This window comes from Solenopsis invicta, chromosome 6 (genome assembly GCF_016802725.1).
Source record: "Solenopsis invicta isolate M01_SB chromosome 6, UNIL_Sinv_3.0, whole genome shotgun sequence".
In the NCBI taxonomy this organism is placed as follows: domain Eukaryota; kingdom Metazoa; phylum Arthropoda; class Insecta; order Hymenoptera; family Formicidae; genus Solenopsis; species Solenopsis invicta.
In genome coordinates, this window is record NC_052669.1 from 17,060,404 (window position 1) to 17,082,083 (window position 21,680).

At 33.1% G+C, this 21,680-nt stretch overlaps 1 protein-coding gene across 1 annotated transcript in view; it reads left to right on the top strand.

Moving 5' to 3' along the window:
- The window catches only part of LOC105193636 (titin), a 120,914-nt gene that overhangs the window by 7,650 nt on the left and 91,584 nt on the right, over positions 1-21,680 (top strand). The window contains 26 exon segments of the mRNA XM_039450365.1: positions 142-184; positions 283-557; positions 685-902; positions 987-1,208; positions 1,472-1,818; positions 1,935-2,283; positions 2,345-2,583; positions 2,762-2,991; positions 3,081-3,224; positions 3,315-3,572; positions 3,655-3,798; positions 6,952-7,224; positions 7,311-7,856; positions 7,944-8,421; positions 8,507-9,087; positions 9,247-9,789; positions 9,869-10,123; positions 10,212-10,355; positions 10,818-11,219; positions 18,487-18,888; positions 19,119-19,341; positions 19,611-19,783; positions 20,281-20,420; positions 20,527-21,043; positions 21,151-21,294; positions 21,382-21,633. Of these exon segments, the coding sequence (XP_039306299.1) occupies positions 142-184; positions 283-557; positions 685-902; positions 987-1,208; positions 1,472-1,818; positions 1,935-2,283; positions 2,345-2,583; positions 2,762-2,991; positions 3,081-3,224; positions 3,315-3,572; positions 3,655-3,798; positions 6,952-7,224; positions 7,311-7,856; positions 7,944-8,421; positions 8,507-9,087; positions 9,247-9,789; positions 9,869-10,123; positions 10,212-10,355; positions 10,818-11,219; positions 18,487-18,888; positions 19,119-19,341; positions 19,611-19,783; positions 20,281-20,420; positions 20,527-21,043; positions 21,151-21,294; positions 21,382-21,633 (7,542 nt within the window).

Below are 21,680 nucleotides of genomic sequence, written 5' to 3' on the forward strand. Positions count from 1 at the left end.
TTGTCTCATTTGAATTGTTATTCCTTAGGAGCCTTGAATCTTGTATCTATTTTTTAATTTTTTAATTTTAATAATGTTTAATATTACATTTATTTTATTTATATGTATAAAAGTAAATTGATATTTTCTTTATTTCTGCAGTTCAAGGGGAGATCGTTACGCATACAACGCCAACGGTACCAGTGTAAGTATTGCGACACTTAATAATTGTAGCTCTCTTGTAGCTATAAAAGAAATATTATTAATTATATTTTTAATACAATCTCATTAAATTACTGACAGATTTACGGGTAAACCTGGGGATCCCTCACCACCGATTTTCGAACGAATCTTCAAAAATGCAAGATTTGCGCAGGGCGGCAACGCAATTTTTGAAGGTTGTGTTCGAGGCAATCCAAAACCATCAGTTTCTTGGACACATAAAGGAGTGGCGTTGCTAGAATCACGAAAGATTCGAATGTCTTATGATGAAAAATCTGGAATTGTTACACTTCAAATTAATCAGATCGGTCCAGGGGACGAGGGCGAGTACACATGCAGTGCAAAGAATCAATATGGTATGAGTTTTTTTTACAAGTACAGCTTCCATTTAGAACATGCATTGATATTCTTGAAATGTTCTAACATCAGGCTATGTGTTACAATAAAATAAATAAAAAACATTACATTTTTTTCATTTTTTAGGCGAAGCTATTTGCTCGGTTTATATACAACCAGAGGGATTTGGTCCACCAGCGCAACAGTTAACAGATAGTTATAAAAAAGAATTTACGCAAAGCTTTCAAACAAGCGAACAGAAAATGCAAACTGGAAGCCAAGTCTTTCAACAACGTAGTTATCAGCAAACGTCAGATAAACGAAGTTACGTAAATGGCACAACTACGTCTATTGAAGATTTTAAGGTATTACATTTTATATTTGTTGCTTTAATGGAAAATTAATTTAAGAGCAATTAAAGTAATATTTCTTATTTTTTAAATGCGCAGGTTGACACCTTTGAATACAGATTGTTGCGTGAAATAGAATTTCGTGAATCAATTACTCGCCGTTTTGCGGGTGAGTCCGACTTGCAAATTTCTACGACAATTGATCGTACTCTGGGGCCAGTCGCACCTCCACAAATCACTCAGAAACCCAGAAACTCAAAGCTCGTTGAAGGATCAGACGCTGTTTTCACCGCAAAGATAACTGGCAATCCGAAACCAAGAGTGAGTTCAAATTGCATTGAAAGAATTGAAATATTAAAACTAAGTAATTTACGAATGATGGGCTAATAAGAGTAACCGAAAAAAATATTAAGACTAACTTTATAATACATTTTCCTTTTCAATATTACACAATAATTATTTTTATCTCTAAGTATTTCTATTATGTATCACATTGCATTAACAAAATATCCAATCGTTCAAAAAATATCTAATGTATCCTTCATTAACTTAGCATATGATAAACCGTATTCTTGTTCTTGTAGTTAACATGGTTCAAAAACGGCCAGAGAATTCGAGAGTCTCAACGTGTGGAGACGGGCTATTCGAACCAACAGGCTACTTTACGAATTCGAGTCGCTCTTCCGGAAGATAGCGGACATTACACATTATTATCTGAGAATCCTCAAGGTTGTACCGTTAGTTCCGCTTATCTGGCAATTGAGTCTAGCGATCAAGTAGATCAAGCTCCATATCAAGCGCATCAAAGGGAATTTATTAAGAGTCAACAAGTAGAGTCGACCATGGAATCTACTGACTCTAGTAAGGTTCTGCCACCAAACTTTGTTCGTACCATCACAGATAAGGAAACTACCGAAGGCAAAATGACGCGGTATGCTTCAACTTTTTCAATTTTTAGTATTTTTAACCTTTCCTTTTGCTTCTAAATATTTTGATAAGTAGTAGTTGTGATATTAACATGAAATATTAACAAATAAAATATTTCAGATTCGATTGTCGCGTAACTGGCCGTCCATATCCCGAAGTCACTTGGTACATAAACGGCCAACAAGTCGCTAATGATATGACTCATAAAATCCTTGTAAATGAATCTGGTAACAATTCATTGATGATCACGAATGTAAATCGCACCGACGCTGGCGTGGTAACGTGCGTTGCTCGAAATAAAGCTGGCGAGACTTCTTGTCAATGCAACTTGAACGTTATTGAAAAAGAACAAATAGTTGCGCCGAAATTTGTCGAACGTTTTGTCACAACAGGCGTAAAAGAGGGAGAACCCGTGGTCTTTATGGCACGCGCAGTCGGCACGCCCATTCCACGTATCACGTGGCAAAAAGTAATTTTTTGCTATTTTATTTGCTATATAATTATGACTCTCTAACTGAAAACTTTTGCAGGATGGCGTACCGATAACGCCTGGCCCTGAAATACGTATATCGAGTGATGATAGTGGAGCTTCAACTTTGGATATCCCGTGCACCAAGTTTTCAGATGCAGCCTGGTACCAATGCACAGCTCAAAATGTGGCCGGCTCTACCGCAACTCGAGCACGGCTCTTTGTTGAAACGCCAAAAGGAACAGCCCCGGAACCAAGACGCCTGAACTTACCCCGACCAACGAAAGTCATCGAACCAGAGTGAGACTTTTAAAATTTGTTCACTAAATTAACAAAATAACACTAATCTTTCTACATTTTATTTTAGATCCTCATTGATACGTAAATTGAGAGCTTTATATTATTCATAAAATTGATTTTTAATTTTTCTAGCAAAAAGTTTATTACAAGATAATTGATGAATAACAAATATTTGCAGACCAGCGCCTGGCCCCGAAGTGATTTACTTGAGACATGTGGAACGCGCGAAACCTTATTTGCCGCCTCCTGAAGAAGACAAAGTTTATCCCCCACCATGTTTCATTATACCTTTAAAGGACGTTCATCAGATCGAAGGTGGACGAATTCACTTCGAGGCCAGAATCGAACCGGTGGGCGATCCTACTATGAGGGTGGAATGGTATGTCAATGGCAGAGCACTTGACGCGAGTAAGTAAAAAAGTTTTACATTTTCCTTTATTATTCAATCAAATACTACCGATTCAACCGATTTGCATTGACGTATATATTTTTCACAGGTTCCCGAGCAACTTCTGTCTTTCGCTTTGGTTTTATTTCACTCGATCTCATTAGCATCGTTCTTCAAGATAGTGGCGAATACCTATGTCGCGTTATAAGCTCGACCGGAATAGCTGATTCTCGTGCCACCCTCAGCGTAACTCGTAAGTAAAAAGGAATGTTTTATAAATTATTCTTGTGTAAAATGATTATTTGCGCTATCTTTTATACATATAATTATAAAATTTTTTCAGCACGTGCCACGATTGAGCAAGCAAGCCAACACCCCGACAGCCTCCAATACATTCAACAACTCGAAGATTACAGCAAGTATCAAAGACAAGAGAACGTAGAGGAGACCTCTTCACAGCGGCCAGTTTTTATCCGCACACTCCAGAATCTCGGTGAACTACAGGAAGGTCGTAACGCTCATTTTGAGGCGCAATTGACACCTGTTAGCGATCCCACCATGAAAGTGGAGTGGTACAAGGATGGAAAACCGATCACAGCCAGTAAGTATGGATGTCAGAAAAAAAAAACTATTTTAATTGTCCAAAACAAAAATGAATGTAAAATCTATCAATTATTCATTAGGCTCAAGAATTACTAGCATCTTTAACTTCGGATACGTCTCACTCAATATATTGCACCTACGGGCTGAAGATGCAGGTTCTTATACAGTCAGAGCTGTGAACCGTTTAGGAGAGGCCATCAGCTCCGCGACTCTTCGTGTCTTTGGTGAGTCTCATGTATATTATTAGTTGTACGACAGATATAAAGAAAAGAACAGCCAATTTACAAGCAAAATAAATAATCATGTAAATTACATAAATATTAAGAAGTTATTCTCGTATAAAGTATTACACAAAACGTTTTGACTATACTTACAAGGGAAGTTCGGCAAGTGCAAATTCAAAAAAATCTGAAACTTTGTATAAGTTTAGAGTAGATAGACCTAATCACGAAAAATTCTTTTTTAGCTGCTGATATTCGGTTTTAGGGATACAGCATCATCTTGAATAAAATCGGTGTTTACGTTTTCCAGCAAATATCGCCAAAACAATGAGAAAAATAAAAAAATGTTTCCAGCAAAAATTTTATAGTTTCGAAAGCTCTTTATAATGGCATGATCAGATTTTTCAGAAATGTTGAATATTTCAAAATACCCCCAACACTTATCTTTTTTTTATTATTTAAATTGATCCTGCTTTAATATTTTATTTTTACAAAAATAAGATATTATTTATTCTGTATATTATAATTGTTACAATAATAATATTGTTCAAAGAAATGTTCAAAACAGAAGTAATTTTTGCACCATGCACAACGTATAAAAGCCATTTCATCACAAATGCTGCATTTTGGTATATGTTTTTCTTCTTTAAAATAACAGTAATTAATTAGATTTTCAAATTTTTCAGACCGTGTTGATAAATAACTACTTTATATCAACTATATTTAAATAATTTTCGAAATCTTGGAGAAGAAAGTTGATTGTGTGCCAAAAACTGTAATTTTATAATGTTATTTCGTAAATTTATATCATAATTATTTAAAATAACACTATCAAAGAAGCTTCGAGTAAAATTTAAAAAATTAAATTAAATTAAATTTTTTTTACTGTTACTATTAATCAAGCTTACGCTTAAGCTTACAAATATCACACGTTCACATAAATCAGTTTATTTCTCAAAAACAAGTTTACGGATCGCAACTTTATTATATATGGTTAAATTTAGCGTGAAATAAAATTTAATTTAGTTACAAAAACAATTTAAATAATAAAAAAAGTATAAGTGGTGGGGATATTTTTAAAAATTTAACATTTTTGAAAAATCTGATCATGCCATTATAAAGAGCTTTCGAAACCATAAAACTTGCTGGAAACATTTTTTTATATTTCTCTCATTTTTTTTATATTGTTTCGGCGATATTCGCTTGAAAACGTAAACACCGATTTTATTCAAAAGGATGCTGCATCCCTAAAACCGAATATCAGCAGCTAAAAAAAATTGTTTTGTGATTAGGTCCATTTATTCTAAACTTATACAAAGTTTCGGATTTTTTTGAATTTTATACTTGCTGAACTTCCCTTGTTAATCTTCTTCATAATCTATTCTAGCAAAACAAGAACTATTTTACTCTGCATAATTAACAATTTTGACTCGCAAACAACGTACACGCACCGGCAGAAATGGTGTTTCTCCGCGTTGACACTTGGCTGCCGCACACACGCGAGCTACGCGAGACGCGCACGTACGTGTTTCGCGGCAGCGCGGCGGAGGTCGTGGTGCCGGTAGAAAGCACTGGGGGGCGGGGGGGAGCGTTTCGGTACCGCATCTTCCTCGCTCGACGTTGGATCGAGAGAGAAGACACGGAATCGAGGCGCTCGAGAAACTGAGAGAAATGCTGTCTTTTGCGCCTATACGGCCGGTATACGGGATACCGCGGTTCGTCGCGCGCTGTTGTAATTTTTAATTGCATAAAGAAATTTACTCGGATACGAATATTCGTTTGAAAAATAATGTAAATAGAATTACGATTTTTAATAATAAATTAAAATTATGTCATCACGGCAAGATATTTTAGCTTTAATTTGTGGGACTATTACTTTACATAGAGACATAATTTTAATTAATTATTGAATGTAAATCTCCTTAATTACTTATTAAAATAATCTGTATTAGAAAATAAATTTAATTCGATTAATTTATAAATATGTTAACATTATCGAACAAGCCAGTTTACTTTGTAATTGACGTAAAACAATACTCGGAGAAGTGACAGACTTCTCCATATTTTGACGTTACAAATTACTGTACGAAATTTAAGAAAAATCATAATCAGACGTTCATTCAGGTCCTCTCTCAGAATATTGTTTTGAAGAAAATTTTTCTCTTTGTGTAAGTACTGTATTGCCGTGATGACATAATTTTAATTTATTATTAAAAATCGTAATTCTATTTACATTATTTTTCAAACGAATATTCGTATCCGAGTAAATTTCTTTATGCAATTAAAAATTACAACAGCGCGCGACGAACCGCGGTATTCCGTATACCGCCGTATAGGCGCAAGGGATACCATTTTTGTCAGTTTCTCGAGCGCCTCGATTCCGTGTTTTCTCTCTCGATCCAGCGTCGAGCGAGGAAGATGCGGTATCGAAACGCCCTCCACTACTTTCTGCCGGCACCCAGACCTCCGCCGCGCTGCCATGAAACACGTACGTGCGCGCGTGTGTGCGGCAGCCGAGCGTCAGCGCGGAGAGACACCATTTCTGCCGGTGCGTGTACATTTTAACAACTGTCGATCCTGGGACACAATTATAACGTAGAGACATTTGTAACAACACTACTTTATCAGTTAAATTTTTTTGAAATAATATACTAATTACTTAAAAATGTCTATCAGTTATCATTTTTATCGATTTTTATGAGTTTTAGTTTTTAATGTACTGTTTTGACTTAACGAAATTCTCGCTACCGACCAAAGAATGATGTTATGAAATTTTTTGGACCATTTTAATGATTTTTGTAGTAATAAGTTACAAGCTGAAGCTAAATGTTGTCACGTATTCTCTTATGTTATTAGAATGTATAATGTTACTCTTTAAAATTATTAATCAATTATGCAGATTAAAATAATTTTTGTATTGTGAGAATAGACTAAGTATAATCAAAATATCTTGTGTAATACTAGGAGAATAAATCCTTAATATTTATGTAATTTACGCGATCAATTATTTGTCTCGTAAATTGATTGTTCTTCTCATTTCTTTTTATGGTTTGCTCTGTAAAGAAAAACGAGTGTTCATATTATTGTTATTTTTGCTTGTCAGATATTTATTTCAAAACTTTTATCTCAAACATTGATCTTTTAATTATTGTGTAGCGCGAACGAGCGTAACAACAGACTTGGGTATTCCTGAACAACTTAGATACATAGAAGCTGCCGAGGAGTTGGAAGCATATCAACAGGCAATGCACCAAAAGTATGTGCAGGAGCAGCCTGAACCAAGTAGCCCACCGGAATTTAAATCGCCTATTAAGGATCAAAGCGGCATACGAGAAGGTGGATTTGCCCATTTCGAAGCACGTCTCGAACCAATTGGAGATGCTGATCTCCGTGTCGAGTGGTTGAAAGATGGACGACCTGTAGAAGCTAGTAAGTAACATATAATTCTCTTCATATAAACGTATGTCGTACATTTGTACATATTGTATATATTCATAGAATATTTTTGTAATTAGGTTCTCGGATTACAACCTTTTTCAATTTCGGTTACGTGGCGTTAACCATCAAATACGTAACAATACACGATGTTGGCGTATATACTTGTCGAGCCTACAATAGAGCTGGTGAGGCTCATACTACTGCTCAATTGAGTGTGATTAGCAAAAATGATGTTATTTATGATAGCCAACATCCTACTGGTCTCCAAAAAATTCAGTCTCTCGAAGATTCTAGTAAATATTCGCGACAGGTCCAGGAAGAAATGCAGATTACACAAGCACCACGATTCCTAGGTGGTCTTAAAGGTACTAATAAAATCGTAGAAGGTCAACGTGCGCATTTTGAAGCACGCGTCGAACCTCAAAGTGATCTGAGTATGAAGATCGAATGGTACCATAATGGCAAACCCATTGCTGCTGCTAATAGAATTCAAATGTATCACGATTTCGGATATGTTTCCATCGATATTCTTCAAGTTCGTTCTGAAGATACTGGTACATACACAGTTGTCGCTAGGAATTCTCGTGGAGAAGCTCGTTTATCCGCCACTATGACTGTAGAAAGTAAGATATACAATTTTACTTACATAACATTGAAATAAATTTCAAAGAATAGATGAATTAATGAGTTCCATTAATTCTTTGTTTTAGCGCGTTCCAGCATAGATACTAGCAGCATGCATCATGCTACCTATGAAAAGACACAACGTTTAGAAGAATCCAAATTTGTGGAACCGCAATATCATATTGAAGAGATCTCCAAATCGAAACCAATTTTTATCCAGCCATTGAGTGATCCTAAACCAGTTAGTGAAGGCAAAAATATTCACTTGGAGTGTCGTTTAGAACCGATGGGCGATCCAACGATGAGAGTTGAATGGTTTCAAAACGGACGTTCTGTTACAGTTGGTTCTAGATTCAGAACTTATTACGATTTTGGATTTGTTGCACTCGATATAGTACACGCTACTGCTTACGATTCTGGGGAATATACAGTCAGAGCTACTAATCATCTTGGTACCGCGCATACTTCTGCTTGCGTCAGAGTTATAGGAAGATCTGATATTGTTACCGAAACGCAAAATGAACAATCACTTGAGCAGATACAAATGTTAGAAGATTCATCAAGGTTTGCTTTTATTTATCGTTTACTAATTCATACTTTTATTTTTTTCACAACTGTTTGTTTTATTTAATATTTTACTTACATACAGATATCACAAAATTCAACAAGAAGAAGTCACTGTGATGCAAGCACCTCAATTCACTCGACCTCTGCACAATATTGAGACAGTAGAGCTGACTAATGTTCACCTCGAATGTCGCCTTCAGCCAATTGGTGATGTGACAATGAAAGTTGATTGGTTTGTTAATGGTCGACCAGTCAAAACTGGTCACCGATTCAGACCATCTTACGAATTTGATTATGTAGCTTTAGATATTCTTGGTGTTTATCCTGAAGATTCTGGTGTATATACCTGTCAAGCTAGAAATCAGCTCGGCGAAGCAGTTACTTCGTGCTCTGTAAGAGTACACGCCAAAAAGGATTTACTTTTAGAGTCTCAACATCCTGAAGGATTGGAAAGAATACAATATTTAGAAGATGCTTCGCGATATAAAAGGCATGAACTAGTAGATGAAGTCGTCACTATAAAGCCAAAATTTATTACAAAGCCAAAAAATCAAGAAAATCTTCGAGAAGGACAACATGCCCATTTCGAGTGTAAACTGGAACCGGTAACGGATTCAAATTTAAAAGTCGAATGGTTTAAGAATGGTCGTCCGGTAACAATAGGTAATTTTCAATCTTATTACTATTCTTTCTGCAATAATAGTACATGCACATACATAAATACGTATTATTATCTAACTGCATTTTTATTTTCTCAAATTTATCAAATTATTCTGTTTGTATCGGTCAAATTATATTCAAACTTTCCAAATCAATTCGCAGGACATCGCTTCCGTCCAATTCATGATTTTGGTTACGTTGCATTGGACGTAATTGATTTGATTGCCGAGGATTCTGGAACATACACTTGTCGTGCTGTTAATCTAGTAGGAAGTGATGAAGTACTCTGTACGTTAATGTGTCGCTCGGGCGCACAAATATTAACGGATACGCAAAATGAGCTTGGACTTGAGCAGATTCAATATCTGGAGGATAAATCCAAATATCATAGACGAGAAGTTGTTGAAGAAACTACTACTCAAGCTCCTATTTTCACAACGTCATTAAACAATGTCGAGATAAAAGAGGGTCAACGAGCACATTTCGAATGTAGACTAATTCCAGTGTCTGACGCAACAATGAAAATAGAATGGTTCCATAATAATAAACCGGTAAAAGCAGGTTCAAGATTTATCGAAACAAACAGCTTTGGTTTCGTCGCTCTTGATATTATGTACGCATACCCTGAAGACTCTGGAACTTATACCTGCAGAGCTAAAAATATTATTGGTGAAGCTATCACTTCTGCAACCGCTGTCGTTCATTGTAAGCTTTTTGTCACTTTGAGATTTACTCGAAAATTTCATCTAATCTTGATTATTGACTTACTACTTTTTATTAACAGCTAAAAAGTCAATTTACACTGAAACTCAAAGCGAAGAAACTCTTCAACGTCTTCGCTCGTTGGAGGATACATCTCGTTATCAACGTAAAACTACAACCGAGGAAATTATTACGCAAGCTCCTGTTTTCACAATGCCAATGAAAGATCTTTATGTTGCTGAGAATCAGGCAGCGCATTTCGAGGCACGAGTTATCCCAGTTGGTGATCCTAAACTCAAGATAGAATGGCTACGTAATGGAGTTCCTATTTCAGCCTGTAAGTTACAACATTTTACAAATTTATGTATCAAAGCATATTATGTCATATTAAGTGTTTTTAAAACATTCCTTTTAATTTTTAAAAGCAAATCGTGTAACTACCATGCACGATTTTGGATACGTCGCCTTAAACATGAAGTATGTTAATCCCGAAGATTCAGGCACTTACACGTGTCGTGCTACAAACGAACTTGGAGAAGCAGTTACTTCTGTAACTTTATTTGTTCAATGTAAGTACATCGTTAATTCAAACACAGGTATATATGTATATTGCATTATATTTACGATACATACATTTCACACAATTCACAAAGTAATTTTAAAAATATAAAATTGATAATACTTGTTTTTAATAAATTAGATAAACTATTCTGATAATAGTTAACATTATTAACATTTACTATAATCACATCATTAAATTGAAAGCATGTTTTGATATCCCATATCGATTTATTACTGTCGATATATTTTATATTTTATTATTACTTCATTATTTTAAGTATTGCATATCTACCCGATATTGCCAATCTATTAAAAACTTTTGTTGTTTTATGCAATTTTATTCGGTATGTATAATTTTGGATAAAATTCCGAAAACGGAAATCATTTAATTTTTTTTAAATAACACTTTCTTATAATTTTTTTGATGATTTGTATAACTGCATCATGTCAAAAAATCTTCTAAAATGCAGCTAAGGCAGCCTTGCAACTCGAATCACAACATGAGAGTGCTTTATCAAAACTGCAAGCCTTGGAAGATACTTCAAAATATCAACGTCGTGAGGAAGAAGAGATTATAATAAAAGACAAACCATTCTTTACGGTTCAACTGAACGGACCTACCAAACTAGTCGAAGGACAAAGCGCACATTATGAGTGTCGCATAGAACCTTATCCCGATCCCAATATGAAAGTGGAATGGTTTCACAATGGCAAGCCATTATCCACCGGTCACAGGTACAGAACTATCTGTGATTTTGGATTTGCTTCATTGGACGTATTGACTGTATATGCTGAGGATTCAGGCACATACACTTGTCAAGCTACCAATAAATTGGGATCAGCAAAGAGCTCAATTAATCTTGATGTGAAGTGTGAGTAACATAATAGCTTATTTTAATTTAATTTGGATTAGTCGATTTTTACTCTGTGTGTGTGTGTGTGTGTGTGTGTGTGTGTGCGTGCACGCGCGTATGCAAATTGTTTCATAAAATGACATCAATTTATACATTTGCCCATATTTAGAACATGCTTATAAAGACATTAACGCGTTTTATTATTATTCTATCTTTATCGTTTATTAGATATAAAACAAGGATAGAATGATAAGGAAGAGCTCGAATGTTCTTATAAGTTTATTCTGAATACAGGTCAATATATTTTATTTACGTCTCCTCTTCTTCAAATCAGTATAAGAAATTATCCCACTTTGAACCCAAAAGAAGAAGGAAATTTCAGGAATTTTTTTGTAAAAAGAATAAAGCAAATTATAAATCGATCGAAAACATTTAACATACATATATTGAAGTAAGATAAGTGTACCCTATATGGCATAATATCTAATATTGCGTACTCAATTATTTATTTAATGGATTATTGATGAAAATAGTTTTTTGTGCACTTGAATATATTAATATGTTAATAAATATCAATATGTTAATAAACTTATAAATGTAACGTTAGATCACTTTATTATCTATTTGTTTAACACTTTATGTAAAAAAGAAGAAAACATAATTAAGCCATTACACGTACACTTGTACCTAATGTACCTAAAATTTTTTCTAAACATCTTCACTGCACATAAATATTTAAAACTGCCTCATATTTTAAATTAATGTTTAGAAATGTTTCCTTCTTTAAATCTGGAAAGCAGTTTTTAATTTTAAACTTATTGTTAGTACAAAATTTGAAAAACTCACAAAGCTCAGGTAAGCCATGTAAGGTACAATTATCTTAAAAAATACTTTTCTTTGTTACACAAAATGGAGAAACTGCGATCGATAAATAAGCTGCCCAGACAGCACAGTAACGTTTTAAAAACATACTTAAAACGTATATTTGGATGTTTTGAACATACTAAAAACATCCAGTGTTACCATTATGGACCTCTTAAAAACCTCCACCGATGGACATCCATTGGACGTTCATGTGCAATCTGGGCTCGATGCTTGCTGTTTGCTGAGTGCAGTCTGTTACTAAGCTTTAAAACTCGATTGAAAGTACATTTCACACGAAACACTTTGTAATGAAAGTAAAATCCCTCGTGCGATTTTTTGAAAATTGTCAATAAATCAGCGAAAGCAACACATTGCGAGCAGACTTAGAAAATTTTTTTAATAAAATGGTCATTTTTAAAATGTCCAAATGTAAATATACTTTGTACGCTGCATAGCATACGTTTTTAAAACGTTCCTATTAAGTCCATGGACGTTTGAACCAAACTGAAATCAAATCTGGACGTCCAATAGATGCCCTGTGCTGTCTGGGTGGTTTTTAGTGAACGCCTATTTAGCATACAACCCAGTAAACATTGGATATTATATGTATATACATATAGTGTCTGTAATGTGAAAAAAATATCATGTATTTGTCAGGTACATACATAGAATATTCAGAAATGTACATATATTTATGAATATTCATAAAATATCGTATAAATATACATATATGGTATGTATATTCATTCAAGATAATAGCTGAAATATAAATAGAATATACGTCATGTACATTTCATGTATGTACATCGAATGCGCATACATGCAACATACATGGATGTATATACATTTATGAATATTTATAGAATATTTACAGATTAATATGAATATATGTGGTATGTATATTCATTCGAGATGTTAATCTCAATATCCGTAAAGACTATAACACGTAAAAAAGTTTTAGTCGTAATCATAAGATCGTAAGCATATCGACCGAATCACAGTCGAGCATTTTAAAACGTAAGACCGCACTTTTGATTGGTTCATTTGCTCACGGCCTTACAATTAAGACTAAAATTTGTTTACGTGTGATGGCCTTAAGAATATACATAATATACATTCCATCCATGTTCATCAAATTTACATAGATATGCGTGAAAATAGTGCTGTTACTATTTTTTTATAAGGAAGAGGGAGTTCAATCTATTGCATTATTAAAAAAATATAATTGATGTTATCCCAAATAACATTTTGACATTCAGTGTATATACATACATTACATATACGTCAGTGAATACGATTTGGTAAAAGTATAGATTTATTATCCCTATACATAATGTGTGACTTCTCGGTTATAATTTCATTATTCAATGAAGAGTGTAAAAAATAAATAATTACAAAACATATTTTTTTAATATATATTTGTTATTAATATATTTGTTATTTGTTATTCATTTGTTAGTGGCACTAGTCGATTTTTACAAATAAATTTGTTATTTGAATATAATTCAAAAAAAGATTCAAACATTTGTTTAGAATTTTATTTTCTACAATTTGCTTTTAGAAACTTTTTCAGTACAAAAAATTGTAGAAATTTTTGGAAAATCCACTAGTTTGTCACCAAGAAGTTTAAAAGAACGGAGGATTGACCGTTGTTACTGATCTGGCATCGGACAAGTTGAAATTACGCAACCTACCGATCCTTGATGCGTGCAGATCGAGCAATGACCATATTACAAATCTTTGATCTTCTAGCTGAACGATCATTGTCTGCCGAAAGGCGGAAAGCACCCAGCAATGGCCAAAATTACGATGATGCAGACGCTTACCGCAGCGTATTTATGACAAGAAAACAAAATTAATTCAGCGAGTAAATTAATGTCGATTAATGCGCTAATTATAAGAAACGCCTTTTGCAGGCCCCAGCATAATACTTGCATGCAACGCGCTAGGCCGCGACGATAATGCGCTTATCGGTTATTGGCCAACGCATCGTGTTTCATTATCGCACATATAGCGAGATGGTACTGTTATCGATCCTTTAGCGAGTAGGATCTATCATCTACCCCGTTCTCTTCCTGCCCTGTGCAACCGCTGCGGTCAACGGTTGCGTTTTCATAATTTTAGCCGTTGCTGGGCACTTTTCTTTTTTAGCAGTCAGTGATTGTTCGTAGCTAGAAGACCTCCAAGAATTCGTGATACGGTCATTGCTCGATCTGCGTGTTTTGTAATTTCGACTTGTCCAGGTCGCCAACAACGGTCGACCCTCCGTTCTTTTAATCCTCTTTGTGGCCGCGTAACCTAAGGCGAATCTTTGGTGTGTGACCTAAAAGAAAGAAGAGATGTATGTTTGATTCCTGGAATTAATAGAGTATAAAAGAAAACATGCAGTGTTTTAAAAATAAACGTTTTTTTCAATAGTAGTAATATTTCAATAAAGTAATATTAATGAATCTATTAATATAAAGAACATTGCAAAGAAAAACAGAATCTATATTTTTCAGTTCAACTTTATTGCGTTTTTATATAGTGTGAACTTTTATGCATACTTATAATTAAAGTGTTTTGTTGGAAAACTTATCTCATCCATTTTTCATTAAAAAAAATAATTAAACATGCATTTTATTCAGATTATTGAGTTTTATAAAAGACAGATTCTTATGTAACTTTATGTTTATAATTATATTCTTTAAATGCAATTTTGCAAAATATTTCCAAAGTTTATTAGTAAAATTAAAGAGATGTTACCAATTTTTCCACTTTACTTATAAAATTTAATGTCGAAATAAATTAGACAAGTTTTGGAATAGATTGCTTGAATTATATTGATATTCTATTAAATACTACATATATAAATATAATAAATACTATCACAAATAGCAAATGCATGTCCTTTGACATCAAAATAACTTGACGTTAAAACATGAATTGATATTAAAATGATGTGTGCTTGCTGTCTGGAATATTAATAGAGTATAAGAGAAAACATGTTAATATCATTTTTTTTTTGTTTTTGAAACTGTGTTGAAACTTTTTCTAAATTATAAACACAATTTTGAGTTATACACTTGCAGTTTCCATAATACGTATTCATAAAATCGTTTTCTTTTTTAATCGCGGTAAATTCTTTACTTAATACTTGGAATTAAAGTTTATTACGAAAATATTAAATCTAAATATGTGCAAATTTTTTGTAGCCATTTAGTTCATTTACAAACTGTTAAGATTTCTAATGCCTCACTGCAGCCATATTAAAATATGATGTCAGAAGCGAGAAATTATATACATTTTTTTTCTTGCAAACTACATCAAAATGAATAAAATTTTTTGAATGCTATTACTCATGTCCGATAATATGGATTAATAGAATGTACAGAACACTTTCTTTTTGATTCATAAATCTGTAATTAGCTGTAAATCTTGCTCAATCGTCATGTAAAATCCATTCACTATATGAAAATGTAGGACATGCCATGAGTTATACATTTATTATTTATGCATTTATACAGTAGGCAATATATAGTTATGCATTTATTAACAAAAAGGAAGTTTTCCGCGGATTTTACTAATTCAAACACTGACAAGGGAATCTCTCAAAGTGTCACACCCCAATTTTAATGAAATTTTACACACATGTAGGTAACATGATTTTAGAAACTATTAGTTGTGGTTTCAAGAAGTGAAATTATCTCTTTGTATAGCGGTTTTCAGCTTTTTTCGTTATATCTCAAAAACTATTCAAGATATCAAAAAATATTTTATACAAAAAATTTACAATAAAATTACCTCTATTCATTCACGTTAATAACATTCTTAAAAAATAATTATTTAAATTTATTTAATGCAACAAAAGCTTATAACAAAGTGGGGAAATCAGCCGGTTTTACAAAAATTTGTTGTAAATTTAATAAGTATACGTTATTCTATGATTTAGTACAACATATTATAATATTATTTAACTTCCTTACTGTAAAAAAAACATATATATATATATATATATATATATATATATATATATATCAATTCTTTTGGAATAAGTATACTTTTTTATAAATAATGTATTATTAGATAAGACCCAGTTATATATTTATTAGCCATTGCCATTTGTATATTATGTATGTGGCTTTCAACAGAGAGAATAACGATTTTCAATGATGCTAACTTTCCATAAGCTAAAATTGCACTAAAATAGCCAGAATTTCTTAAAGTTAAAATATTAATTATAAACAAAATTAAAAATAATTGTGATGTTTTGCAGTAAAATAGATTTTAAAGGATTTCGTATTTGTGATTATTAATTATTTTAACAGTGAGTTGGAAAATATGTTTAATTCTTTTATTATTTTCAATTTATTTCTAATTCGGGCCTTATTAAAAGGACAAGAAATTAATAAGGCCCAATGTTAGAGTTTAAAAAAATTTCTCTTTTGTTTATTTAAAAATATTTTATACAGATGATAATTTTATTTTGACAAATGGTTGAAATAAACATTTTATTCTCATTTAGTTCATTTCAATAGCTTTGTAAATAAAATTTATAAAAAATAAAATAAGTTAAGTGGGCCTTATTCGTATCGGGTACCTTACATTATAGGAAATATATGATACGGTAATTCATCTTGATATCATGGAAATATTGAAATTTGTGCAGATTTAAAATAAAAAGTTTTATTATTTTGTACAATAGCATTATAACCTAAAAAATATTTTGTCATATAAAAGATGAGTGAATTCTTATGTAATAATTACATATCTTTCAAGAGAGTGAGGACGGTATTTGAAATTCGTACATTAAAAAATAGAGAATGGAATAGAGAGTAAATTAGATCTACAGGGGAAATCACTATAAAAAGAATGCGCCATGCTAATCTACCTTATAAAAGGTGGTGTAAAATTGATAGCAGTTTATTATTTTGTTAATAATTAATACTTTTTTAAAAAGTTCTAAAAGTTTTATTGCCAAACAACAAAGTGTCACAACTCAATTTTAATAAAATTTTACATACATTTAGGTAACATAATTAGATAATTTTAGAAAATATTAATTGCTGCCAATATACGGTTTTAAGGGGTAAAATCAGTGCTTATTTGTAAAGTGATTTTTAGCTTTCCCCTTTATATCTCGAAAACCATTCAAAATATAAAAAAATGTTTTATATAAAAGTTTCACGATAAAATTATCTCTATTTATTCACGTCAATATCTTTTTAGAAAAATTCTTTAAAAAATAATTAAAAAAAATTTTTTTCAATAATTATTTTTTAAAAATGTTATTAACGTGAATAATGAAAAGAGATAATTTTATTGTATAAAACATTTTTTGATATCTCGAATAGTTTCCGAGATATAACGAAAAAAGCTAAAAACCGCTATACACATAAGGGATGATTTCTCCCCTTGAAACGGAATATGGGCCGCAGTTTTTAAATCATCTAATTATGTTACCTAAATATGTGTAAAGTTTCATTAAAATTTGGGTGTAACTCTTCGAGAGGTTCCCTTGTGAGAAAAATGTTTAGTTAAAGATATTCTGACGAGTGAGTGCCTTAAGCACACGGTGCGATAACACACCGTGGATAGCACACATAAAATTTAAAGTAATTCCCAATAGCACACATCCCGATAGCGCACCACACAGAAAAGCGCGTTGTCCCGATAACGCACAACGTAAAAGGCGCATTGTCCCGATAGCACACAATGCAGAAAGCGCAGTATCCCGATAGCACACATCCCTTTAGCACACATCCCAATAGCACGGATGACACCCGTTTGAACACGTAACGATTGGAAACCGTGTGCACACAGACACACGCGCGTGCGCGCGCGAGGGAGGGTGCAAGGGGGGTGGGCCTGCCCCCTCCCGCACCCACGAGGGAGATTCCCTCAAAATTTCAAGTGAATCAAATCAAGATTGTAGAAGCTATAGTGCACGCCGGTTTGAAAAATGTTATTTTAAGAAAACGTCTTTAAAATTTTTCAATGCAATCTTTTTTTAAACTAAGAAATATAAAAATTATCTTTAAAAACACGTTTAAAGTTTTTTAATACAATCTTTTTTAAAATTACGAAATGTAAAAGTTACCTTTTTAGTCTGGAATATCTGCGCCATACAACTGTCCTTCGGCATTAATAAAATCTTCCTTTTTATGTGATTGTAAAGTTCTGCAAATTTTTTTTCAGTCGGTGCGCCGCTCCGAATCGTTAGGAGTTTTCCACGGCGCATCGAGTGCAGACGCGCTTTCAAAGAATCAGCTTTGCAATTCTTTCCTTTAAAATTTCCACTTTATATTCATATTTTCACATATCTAAACTATCATTTAAACAAAAAATTTTTTAATTTTTTTTTTATTTCAAAAAGAAAAAATCCTTAAGTGTTCTTTTTCTTATATGATTCTTTACATTAATTTAAATAATTTCTTTCTAGCTCGAGCATCAATTATCCATGATACGCAACATGAGAGCGCATTGAAAAAGATACAATATCTCGAAGATGATTCAAGATATAAACGAGTAATCGAAGACGATACGATCATCGCTGAGAAGCCTACTTTTGGAAGGCCATTAAAGAATATTGAACATCTTCCAGAAGGCAAAAGCGCTCATCTCGAAGCTACATTAACTCCCGTAAATGATCCGACGATGGTCGTTGAGTGGTTTAGAGATGGACGACCTATTCCTCAAGGACATAAATTTAAAACAACTTACGATTTTGGATATATTGCTCTTGATATTCTTTATGCTTATCCTGAAGATTCGGGTACCTATATGTGCAAAGCGAAAAACGCTGTTGGAGAAGCAGTCACTACTTGCATAATCAGCGTGGATTGTAAGTAATATTTTACATTATGTTTATACATAAAATAGTTTTAACGTAATCATTATGAGTACCCGTTAAATAATGTTTTTCTCGCAAACTTTTGAAACAAATGATAGCGTGCAAAATTGCTTGCAAAATTGACAAGTATAGTCAAAATAATTTTATATGTTATTTTACAATGTTTTTTTTATAAATAAAAGTGTGGAGACATAATTCACCAATTATTTTAATTTGCATAGCAAAACAAGGTTTATATCTCGATACATTGGATGCACAACGTTTGCAAAAGATTCGAGAACTGGAAACTGTCGAAGTCAAACAAGAGGTAGAAAAGGAGGTTATTCATCAAAAACCTGTATTTTTGACACCGTTGAACAATTTGGATCACCTCAAGGAAGGCGAACACGCTCATCTGGAATGTCGTGTAGAGCCGATTAACGATCCAAACTTGAAAATAGAATGGTATACTTAACATTCAATACGTGGATAACATATTCTTATACTGCATAATAATTCATCAATATACAATATTGCAAAATGTTTCAAATGTTGCTGAAACATTGCTGTATATTGTTGCAATATTTTGTACTACGTGGGATTATAGTTATATTTATAATCAAAAAAATTTATTTAAAATTTAAATGTCTAAAAAATAGAAACCAATATAACAACAAAACGATAATTTTTATGGATGCCGAATAAATTTATTAATTAAACTTTCTTTAATATAGGTTTGTCAATGGCGTTGCAATTAAAACTGGTCATCGCTTCCGTACAACGCATGACTTTGGCTATGTGGCTCTTGACATTCTATACACTTATCCTGAAGATTCCGGTACTTACATGTGTAAAGCAACCAATCTGGCTGGTGAAGCCGTTAACACTTGCACTATCAAAGTCGGTTGTAAGTATCTACACTTTACAGTATTACATTGTGTGTTAATTTAAAATATTCATATATGTAAATTCTATGCTAATTGTTCTGCGTAATTATCAGCAAAAAACGAACAATGTTTGAAGTCTAATTTCTTACCCGTGAAGAATTTGAAAACTTATGACAACAATGAAAAAATTTATTAAGAAGAAAAAGATCATCTATCAAACAAACAGCGGCAATACTTTGATGAAAAAGATTCTCGTTAAAATCTACAAACAAGTCAGCAAACTCAAACAAGTTCCGTTCTACATCTATGTAGATAATATAAAACTATACTTCAAATAATTAAGCGTAGTATATGATATATTTCAAAACATTGAATCAGTTTTAGTCTCTTTGAAGCTTGATTGGTCCAAAGATTGATTGGTCTTAAAATCGGATTATATTTAAAAAAGCACGAAATTAATAATAAAATTGTAGTTACGGAAAAGAAAACAAAACAGTATCGTTTTTTTTTATTACAGCACGACGAAGTATTCTTTTTGATACCCAACATCCTGATGGTCTAGAAAAGATTCGAGAATTAGAGGCCCAAGGTCATCCTGCGAGATTAGAAATTGAAGAACCGCCAATAACACCTCCCAGATTTGTTACTGAACTTAGAGTAAGTAATATTAATAACAATGACGACATATATGTAAATACGTAAATACAAATTTATAAAATTTAACAAATAAAGTGAATAGAATACATATAAGAAATCCTTTTAGGGCACAACCGAAGTGTATGAGGGACAAACGGCTCACTTCGAGTGTCAAGTAGAGCCTTTGCATGATGCAAATCTAAGAATCGAATTCTTCCATAATGGTAAACCATTACCATCAGCAGCGCGTTTCCATGTGACTTTTGATTTCGGATATGTGGCTTTGGACATTAGTCATGCCATACCTGAAGATGCAGGACAATATTCTGTACGAGCGATTAATGCGTTGGGACAATGTGTATCATCCATCGAACTTAAAGTAATCCCACGAGATAACATTATTCTGGATTCTCAACGACCCGAAGGAATGGATAAAATTCGAGAGCTTGAAGCCCAGCAACCTTGGAAGAGACCTGACATTTCAGAGCCTCAAACTCGGCAGCGGCCGGTCTTCACCCAACCATTACAAAATATCGATAACATTGCCGAGGGTCACACTGCGCATTTCGAATGCAGACTTATACCCGTAGGTGATCCTATGCTCAAAGTGGAATGGTTCAGAAACGAAATGCCTCTTGAGACAAGTAAGATACAAAAGTTCAATGTAAAGATGCAAAATATAATATAATATCTATAATATTGCGACAATATAATTTTCATGTAAAATTAATTTTTACTACAATTTTCTCAGGTTCACGGATCACAAAAGTGCATGACTTTGGCTATGTGTCGCTGGATATCGCTCACGTGCGTGATGAAGACAAGGGCGTTTATATGTGTCGCGCATCTAATCCATTAGGCGAAGCGGTTACCACAGCTTCAATGAAGATCAAAAGTAAATAATTTTACCTATTTAATTTAGGCTAAAAATTTAGAACAATATTTAATCTATTTAATAAAACATTTACATTGATACATACAGCTAAGGCGAATATACAGTTAGATACTCAGCATCCAGAGGCGCAACGTAGAATCGCTCAACTGGAAGCCAAGGAAACTGGACGACCCGAACAACCAGAAAAGATTTTTGATAAACCGATTTTCACGCAGTTGTTAACTGGACCAACTGAACTTTGGGAAGGACAAATGGCTAGATACGAATGCAGAGTCGTTCCTGTCGGCGACGCGAGTTTAAAATTCGAATGGTATATGAACGGAATTGAATTAAAAATGGGTAAGATAGCGTTTTTAATAATAAATAATTATTAGTGTTCTAAATAT